This window comes from Lonchura striata, chromosome 5, assembly GCF_050655825.1.
Source record: "Lonchura striata isolate lonStrDom1 chromosome 5, ASM5065582v1, whole genome shotgun sequence".
Classification (NCBI taxonomy): Eukaryota; Metazoa; Chordata; class Aves; order Passeriformes; family Estrildidae; genus Lonchura; species Lonchura striata.
Window position 1 is genome coordinate 46059369 of NC_140707.1, and position 9558 is coordinate 46068926.

Here is a 9558-nt window from a genome sequence, read left to right on the forward strand (position 1 = left end):
AGATTTATCTTTAGGGGCATTTCCCAGAAGGGAACATAGCTGCGGATTTAAAACCCGGTCCAGTTCCAGTTACACAGTGCGTACCTGCTGCAATAGAAGGGAGAGATACTTACCAGAGTTTCGGGAACGCGCGGATAGCACCAAGGTCTCTGCAGTGCTCCTTTCCTCTGCGGAATACTATCTTGCATCCGAGGCAGTTCCCAGTCTATATTTGATATTAACAGCCTCAAATACGAGGCTCTCCCATAGACATTTTTTTCCAGGGTTTTCAAGCAAATTTCTCGGTGCCACAATGTTATGATGGAAGGATGCTGAAATGACAGGCCTTGTAGACGCTTGTCTTAATCATCGGCTTCTTAATTTAGTTTTAGTGCTGTGGTTTTGTGTGTGTGCGCGTGTGTGTCTGCGCTTGTGTGCGCGCAAGAGAAGCCTCTGACAACCTGCAGCTTCCTAATGACTGACGAGGCAGGGCTGCTGCAGCAAAGTAACACTTCCCTGGTGTGAAGACCTCTTACTGGGAAGTTTAGTTCACTACTGTTCTCGCAATCCTAATCGTATAACTTGTAACTAAAACCCATGGAAGAAGGATATAGCATGCTAAATAGACTAACTTCTAATCACTAGAAGCTGTTGAGGATTAACTGGAAGCTGGCTAGAGACGGACACCTAAACTTAAATCTACAAATGCAGAGAGAAGTCTGGACCATTGAATGCTTCTTCCTCTCCCTCTTTGCCTCCATTCATCCATCCACCTTCAGTCCCATTCACCCCTCTTCAAAATGTTTGACTACCTCTCTCTCTTTGTTAGCGCACTGCTCCGTCCCCATTCGCCATGCCTTAGCAGCAGGGTATCAGTATCTGCTGAGCAGTCCTTACCTTAATTGCCCAGGTAACCTGGAATAAATACGGCAAGCTTATAGTCAAGGGGGAATAGAATTATATAAGCGTACATGGAGGCATTTACTGTACCGAATATGATATTACTGATTGTTAAACCAAAGTGTCCGGACTCGTTTCATGGAAGCATGATGCCATCGAAGCGTGGTTACTAAATACCCTTTCTTCATGGCTGAAAAAAAAATCTCATTCATTTCTTAAGCTGTCAGTACATTTTAGCAGCTTAACCGCCTTGAAAAAGCCCGAGAGTACCGAGCCACTATACCCGTGTGAAGGGGGATTGAAGGCTGAAGCTGGGGCGGGGGGCGGTGCAAGGGAAGTACGCTATATGCATTAAGTGTACATTGGAGAGGGTGTTTTCTTCTTTTGGCCTTTAATTTAAAAACGAAATAAAAATAAAATTAAAAAAAAAAAAAAAAGTAGGGGGGAAGGCGTGGGCAGAAAAGTATGTGGTTGAAACATTATCCCTAAGAGTTATACCCAAGAGCTGCACGGAGATCGCTGCTGAATGGCACTTCAGCCAGGACGTTTCAGCTCAGCTATTCAGCCCCATCCTGACCCCGGAGTGGATACCCTCAGTCCATCCCCGCCGCTCGGTTCGGTGGATCCGCAGCCTCGTTGAACGTGCAGGTGAGGCATCATTAACACTCTGCAGAGAGCCGGCTCCCCTCTGCACACCCACCCGTATTTCACAGGGCTGGGGCTGTGTGCCTCCGTTCCACGCACAAGCTTCTATTCCAAACACTCCACAAAACCTGCCCTGTTAGAAAATGCTGCCATGAGGGGTTTTCTTAAGAGAATTCGGGTTTAGCCAGAGTTGAGCGGTCAAACCTGCTGTTCATGCAGCGCCCCGATGCACAAAGGTACCACTGAAGTGGAGTCGTGTTCAGGGCAGAGCTCAGGAAGGAACTGGCGTTAGAGTAAGACTCCTGCATTTCCAAAGTAAATAGTTTTATAAACGATGCCTTTTCTGCCAAAAAAAAAAAAAAAAAAAAAAAAAAAAAAAAAAGGACTCGAAAGTTAAAGTCCAGTTATAATTGACGTGGCTTCTCTCACATATCTTTTTCTCTCCCGTAAACAATGAATTAATCTTCATGGACGTAAAAAGATATGTACTACATATTGGACAAACATTTCCTTTTTTGGTAGAACTGTATATTCACAGCATTAAAAAAATATATATATATAAATCCTAAGTTTGTGCACAGAGTTTTATTCCGCACCCATAACAAATGACCAAATGTTAAATCTAGATCGTCAAATGTTTTTAAAGTGTGCTTCTTGCAGTGTTAGCCTTTTGCTCGGAAATGCAAAAAAAGATAAAACTTCTATTTTCTTCCCTGCTACATTTTCATCGCTGATCACAACACAAAGTAAACTCAGCTTTGACCTAAGAAACACCTCAAGGCATTAAAATTTCAACAGGCAATGTCAGTGTTACATTAAACAAGAACTCCTCCAGTTCGCTACAGAGCTGGGATTTGAATAAAACGTTCAATGTTAACAAACAATACACACGTTTGGCACTTTGTGTATTAAATGGATCAAAGAGATTTGATAAGGCACAATACACCATTTCTACAGACCTGATTGAGTTAATATAATATCAGCAAATTTTACAACGAAATGAATCTGTTTCTTTTCTTTGTGTTTAAAACCACCACAGATTACAAATTTTAATGATCTGAAAATGTTTGGTATACAAAATCATGCTTATTTCAGTATTAGCAAAAACACAAGAAATTTTTCAACACAAACACCCAGCTGTGTCTATTTTAAAAGCAGTTCAATGACAGCTTGCACTTATGAGCATGCAATCAGCTAATTTCGCTTTTTTTTTCTTCTGTGTTAATCAACACTTTCCTTCCTGCATATCAGAGTACAAATAGTATAGTTACTCCACATCAGTAAATGTTTACGTAACCTGTCCTTTCTCAAGAATCTGGTTACACCGAATCATTACATGCTAGACCGAGTAGGAAAACGCACTGGGCCCAGCCACCCTAATGGGATCCTAGTGCACCATAATGACACATATTAGTTAATGATCATCATAATCATAATAATACGCAGGAAGCTTACCTTTCCTCTTACCCCTTGCTATGGTAAAGTCAGATAATATCCTCCTCATTGCACTCTTCGTCAAGAAATCCCATACATTGACTTCAGTGTTGAGAAACGAAATAATTATAAATTGTCTTGATAAAAAAAAAATACAAAACAAACAACCTGAATTTCTAAAAAAAAAAAAAATCCAAACTAAACAACAAAGAAAAAAAGAGTGGTTGTTGATCATTAACTTGTGTGTGTGTGTGTCAGTAGCAACCTGTTATGAAATTGGTTAAATAAATACAATTGTGGTAAGGTCATTCGAGGTTAATCCAATGCCCAGAGTTCATGCCATCCCCAATTGCAATTGTTTATTACCGGTCCATTTTACTTGTCCTCGTTATTTACTCTCTCTTTCCCACACTCGCTTTTCCTCCCTCCCTCGTACACAGACATACACAAACACATATATAAAACGCGCGTCTACACATCTGCACAGAACTACATTCATTGCATTGTGCTCTAACCTGAATTTCCTTGGGATAAGTTGTTTTAGCTGGGGTTGAGCTGCACGCATTGTTTCTACGGAGCATCTTTTCCTCCAGCACAAACGTGAAGCAGCTTAACGCGGTGCTAGAGGTTTACCACAGCTTTGGTCTGAATGCGATCAGCACGCTCTCTGTCCATTACATTTCCCCTTCTTTCCGAGTTAAGAAAGCTGCGCGATGTATTTCACTTTGTTTTCCGCTTGGTTTTTTTTGGTTTTTTTTTTTTTGTTTTTTTTTGTTCCCGTGTTGACAGTATAAACCGATATGCTGTGGACGATTAATACCCAACCCTTTGGTCCTGGCAAAGCGCAGCCGTAAACCCGAGCCTGTATCACCGCGTCTACTTGTGGAAAGCGGCGGTGCCAGACCCTTTCCCTCCCCAGGAGAACCCGGCCTGCTGCCGCCCGCCCTATCCCTTATCCCAGCAAAACTAAACCCCCCGGAACTCAGACCCCGTGGCCAGGCCCACGGGCCGGGCCGGCAGGAAACCGCAGTGTCGATTTCATGGGCTACCAACACCAACATTTATTTTGTACGCCCGTGCGCGGCCTGTGCGCTGGCTCGGTCAGCCCGGCAGCGCCGAGCGGGAGGCGGCCGCAGCCCGGCGCCGCGCGGGGGAAGCGCCGCCCGAGCGGCAGCGGCGCGGGGCTGAGGGGCGGGAAGCGCGAAGCCCGGCTCCGGCCTCGGTGACACGGGGCGAGAGCAGGGCAGGAGACGGGCCGCTCGCTCCCGAGCCGCCCAACTCACAGTCCGGAGAGCGGCGGGCACGGCCCGGGCGGCCCGGTCTTCCCCAGGCAGGCCGCGGGCAGCGGCGTCCGGGCCCCGGCCGCTGCCGCAGCCCGGGCGGGTCCCGCCGCCCGCGTCCCCTCCGGACGATTGTTTTGTTTTCTGCCTCGGCAAAATAACAAACAGAAATAGCCGGGCCTGGGAAAATAAATTCGCCGAGCGACTTCGGCGGGATCCGCGAAGTAGTACCTCCGCCGCCACCGATGTGCCACGACCGCTTCACCCACCCGGCCTCCCACCCCGCCTCCTTCGTCGCCAGAGGAAGGGGCAAAGCGGCTCGTGGCAACTCGAGTCCGCCGGCGGAACCGGGGGAGCGGCCGGGCCGGGCCGAGCCCGCCGCGGCGGGACGGGCGCGGGTTGTTGGGCGCGGGGGGATTTGTGCTGGCGGCGGCGGCCGGGGGGGCACGGGGCGGGGGGCGCGCGCACCGCGCGGTGATGCGCCCCTGCGCCGGTATCCCTGCGCCGCGGGAGCCGCGGCGGCGGCGGGGGCGGGGCGCGCGGGGCGGGGCGGGGCGGGGCGGCGCGCCGCCATTGGCCGGCGGGCGGGCAGACGCGCGGGCACGCCGCCGGCCCTGATTGGGCGGCCGGTGGGAAAGGTTAAACCAAAAAATGTTTTACAGCCCCGGTGCGTGCCGGCAGCTCTGAAATTAATTGCGGCCGGGGCGGGCTGTATCGCCCGTCTGCCTCGCTCCGCGCCGGCCCGCGGCGGCTGCTGCTCCCTCCTGCCTCCCCCTGCGCTGCCGTGCCGGGGGAACCGGGCACCATGAAGTAGCTTTTTTTTTTTTTTTTTTTGGTGTGTCTGTGTTTGTGTGTTGTTGCCTTTTTTTTTTTTTTTCTCTTTAGGTTTCAGAAGGTTTTTTTCCTTTTCTACCTTTTTTTTTTTTTTTCCTCCGCTCCGGCTCGGTTTGATTTTTCTCTGATCGGTGATTATTATTACCATTATTTTTTCCCTCCCCGGCGGTTCCTGTCCGTGCTACATGACTTGCCAGCGCTTGAGACTGCGGTCCAACTGCGCTGCCGCCGCCGCCGCCACCGCCGCCGGTGGTGCCGCCGCCGCCTCGGCCACCGCCACCGCTTCGGCCGCCGCCTCCGCCGCCGCCCCGCGCGCAGCTCCCTCAGCCGCCGCAACTTTCCCCCTCAGACTAGTGTGTGATGTTGGACATGGGAGATAGGAAGGAAGTGAAAATGCTGCCGAAATCCTCCTTTAGCATAAACAGCCTGGTGCCCGAAGCCGTCCAGAGCGACAACAACCACAGCAGCCACAGCCACCACAACAGCCACCACCCCCATCACCACCACCATCACCACCACCACCACCACCACCCGCCGCCGCAGCAGCCCCAGCGAGCGGCCGCAGCCGAGGAGGAGGACGAGGAGAAGGGGCAGCACCTCCTGCCGCCCCCCACCGCCACCGCCTCCGGCGCCCTGGAGGTGGCCAAGGCGGACATGCTGGCGGGCAAAGGCGAAGCGGGCGCGGCGGCGGCGGCGGCAGCGGAGCTGGAGGAGAAGGAGAAAGCGGCCGAGGAGAAGAAGGGGGCGGCGGAGGGGGCCAAGGACGGGGAGAGCGGGAAGGAGGGGGAGAAAAAGAACGGCAAGTACGAGAAGCCGCCGTTCAGCTACAACGCGCTCATCATGATGGCCATCCGGCAGAGCCCCGAGAAGCGCCTCACTCTCAATGGCATCTACGAGTTCATCATGAAGAACTTCCCATACTACCGGGAGAACAAGCAGGGCTGGCAGAACTCCATTCGGCACAACCTCTCGCTCAATAAGTGCTTCGTCAAGGTGCCCCGCCACTACGACGACCCGGGCAAAGGGAACTACTGGATGCTGGACCCCTCCAGCGACGACGTCTTCATCGGGGGCACCACCGGCAAGCTCCGCCGGCGCTCCACCACCTCTCGGGCCAAGCTGGCCTTTAAGCGGGGCGCCCGGCTCACCTCTACCGGACTGACATTCATGGATAGGGCAGGATCCTTGTACTGGCCTATGTCCCCCTTCCTCTCCCTGCACCACCCCCGGGCCAGCAGCACTTTGAGTTACAATGGGACCACGTCCGCCTACCCCAGCCACCCCATGCCCTACAGCTCAGTGTTGACTCAAAACTCCTTGGGAAACAACCACTCCTTTTCCACGTCTAATGGGTTAAGTGTTGATAGACTAGTCAATGGAGAGATACCTTATGCCACTCATCACCTCACAGCAGCAGCTCTGGCCGCCTCAGTGCCGTGTGGCTTGTCAGTTCCCTGCTCCGGCACCTATTCCCTAAATCCCTGCTCTGTAAATCTCCTAGCAGGACAGACGAGTTACTTTTTCCCCCATGTTCCTCACCCTTCAATGACTTCTCAAAGCAGCACTTCAATGACGGCCAGGGCAGCCTCCTCCTCCACGTCGCCACAGGCGCCCTCCACTCTCCCCTGTGAGTCCTTAAGACCTTCTTTGCCAAGTTTTACAACGGGACTTTCCGGAGGACTTTCTGATTATTTCACACATCAAAATCAGGGGTCTTCTTCAAACCCTTTAATACATTAACATCCATGGGATCAGACTGTAAGTGAACATTTTACACACATTTGCATTGTAAATGATAATTAAAAGGAAAAAAAAAGCAAAACAAAAAAGTCCAGGTATTTTTTATTAAGTCCCCCATTTTCTGTACGTTTGTTCAGTCTTTAGGGTTGTTTATTATTCCACCAAGGTGAGGAGTGTCAGCAAGGTGCAATGTGGGGAGATTGCATTGTAGACTATGAAGTTTGGAAGACAAAATTATAGTAGAATGTGTATCTAAATAGTGACTGCTTTTGCAATTTTTTTACTCAAATATGATAAGTCTATCACTAAAAGCCACCCGATTCTCCATGTTTGCAGTATTATAAGTTATCATGGATATGTCGGTGGGTGCAGACCGTGAAAGGAAAAAAAAAAAAACCAAATCAAACTACTAAATTTATGAAAACTATTAAAGAAACCTTAAAACATAATTTGTATTTAAGCAGAATTAATACTGAAAAATGCCCAAGATCTAGTTTTGGCCATTTATTATTTTATTTTTTTCTTTACCGAATTGCTTTTTTTTTTTTTTCTTTTTTTGTTCATTTGTTTGTTTGTTTACTTTTAGACCAAAGATTGGGTTTTAGAAAATGCACTCAGTGTACGAAGTAATTTAAAAAACAGCAACATTATTTCAGTTTTCAGCACTGCCCGTTCAAATGAATCAGAAGGGGACAAAATTAATGATTGCCTTCAGTTTGTGTTGTGTATATTTTGATGTATGTGGTCACTAACAGGTCACCTTTATTTTTTTTCTAAATGTAGTGAAATGTTAATACCTATTGTACTTATAGGTAAACCTTGCAAATATGTAACCTGTGTTGCGCAAAAGCCGCATAAATTTGAGTGATTGTTAATGTCGTCTTAAAATTTCTTGATTGTGATACTGTGGTCATATGCCCGTGTTTGTCACTTACAAAAATGTTTACTATGAACACACAGAAATAAAAAAATAGGCTAAATTCATATATACTTGATAGTTTTTTTGTCTCTTTTATTAACCTTAATGTGGCAGAGGCTTTAAAGTTACAGTGAGATCAGAGTGCTGCTTATTGCACAGTCCACCATTTTTCACATGCTCCTTTCTTTCTCCCCCCGCCCCCTCCCATGCTGTCTTTAACTGCAGTATTTTCAAATGTAAAGGATCAAGGTATTTAGTCAATCACTACGGCCACTATTTTGATGTCCATTTTGGGGCAGAACTCTTATAAAATCTGCTTTAAAATTGTTAGTAGGAGGCAGGGTGTTTTACTAAAATCTGACTTAGGCTGAAAATGCTTAGCATTGCATATGTATGCAAATATACATGCATACGTATACAATTTAAGTATATAAGCACACGTTGGGAAAAAGGCCAAGGTGCATTATTCTATACGTACGTGTTCTTCCTGCAATCTCTGAAATGCATTCAAAGACTTACTGTACTGAAATAAATTAATTTCGTCTCTGATGATTCGAGATATATTAGCAAAGGATGTGTATGTGTGCGTATACACACACACATATCAGCTATAATATGATCGTTCGACCAAATTTAACCAGCTATGATATGTGTGTGTATAAAATATAACCCTTGTCTTAAAGGAGGGCTCTTCCGGAAGTGTCTAGGCTGTATGTATTTATGTACTTTCCGCGCTGCGGACACTTTGGCTTTAGGAATGGTGCAAGTAGCGGTATTTTTTGGCAGCCGGCTCTCCGCTGTGCCCCTCCGGCCGGGCGGGGGGGCAGGAGCCGAGCAGGGCGAGGTGAAGGCGCAGTCCACGGCAGGGAGGCAGGGCGCCGGGGCCTCACGTGACACCCCGCCTTGCATACCGATGTTTAAACGTTTTAGGGGGTAAAAACCACCAACCAACCAAACAAACAAACAAAAATAAATCAACAAATCAAACCTGTGTGGATGCACTTACATGTAAAGTTTTGAAAACTCGTCTCTTTTTCTCTCAGTGCCCGCTGAAGCCCAGTAATTCACGCGGGCGTCCCTAAGAAAGCTGCGTTGCCCGGAGAATCAATCTCTTAGTTTCGAGGGGGCAACGCTGCTAGTAATTTTAAGACGCATTTAATCCTCGAAAGAATTGGTGTCTTGATGAGTTTAGGGAAGCCTGTAAAGGCCACAACTCTTGAAAATAATTAGAAAACTTGTGCAAAAGGTTTAGGAACTAATTGGATCCCGCGGTGAGTCCGCAGAGGACAAGTTGTTCATTTGTTACGTTTGTAGCCCAAACTGAGCTCTGCAGCAGTGCAATAAAACGGCGACTGCTCACAATAGGCCGAATGAAAAATAATCTCTAGGTCGGAGATGTTATCGCAAACGCTTTAAAGAGCTTATCTTGGAAAGACAGAAAAGAGGAAGAAAAAGGAAAAAAAATGCCAGGGGGTGAATAATGAAGCAGTAGAAAATCTGAATTCTCGCAAACGTGTATTTGTCGTGCTGAAAGAATAAGGGGAGGAAGAGGGTATCTCCGGAAAATAAGTAATATATAAACAGATGCAAACAGATCTACAGGAAAGAGAGAGAAGTGAAAGGTTATGGATGAGAGATGGGACACCCTGCTTTGCACTGTGTGGGGGAGAAGGAGAGAACTCTCTGATATTCTTAGCTTTCACTCTCACTCCTGCAATTCAAAATTAATCATCACTATGAGAAAACGATTGCTTTGTTTGGGGATGGAGAGATGATACCACCACTTGGAAGCTCCTACCCTCCCCCATTTTCTTGACTCTATTGTCA

The 9558-nt window shown here is 47.9% G+C and overlaps 2 protein-coding genes across 42 annotated transcripts in view; one reads left to right on the top strand and one right to left on the bottom strand.

The window, feature by feature from the left end:
• Positions 1 to 4586, bottom strand: part of LOC116183733 (uncharacterized) — a 189577-nt gene extending 184991 nt beyond the window's left edge. For 37 of the 41 annotated variants that reach the window (XR_014955660.1, XR_014955629.1, XR_014955631.1 and 34 more), the window contains exon 1: positions 114 to 2973. The gene's annotated coding sequence lies outside the window, so the exon portion shown is untranslated. The other 4 variants (XR_013340160.2, XR_013340162.2, XR_014955647.1 and 1 more) reach the window with 4 other exon arrangements.
• A 302-nt stretch (positions 4587 to 4888) lies between these two features.
• On the top strand, positions 4889 to 7802 carry FOXG1 (forkhead box G1). The gene has a single exon (XM_021539324.4). It carries the CDS (start codon positions 5433 to 5435, stop codon positions 6810 to 6812), a length of 1380 nt encoding a protein of 459 aa, XP_021394999.1. The 5' UTR covers positions 4889 to 5432; the 3' UTR covers positions 6813 to 7802.
• Positions 7803 to 9558: the final 1756 nt, after the last annotated feature.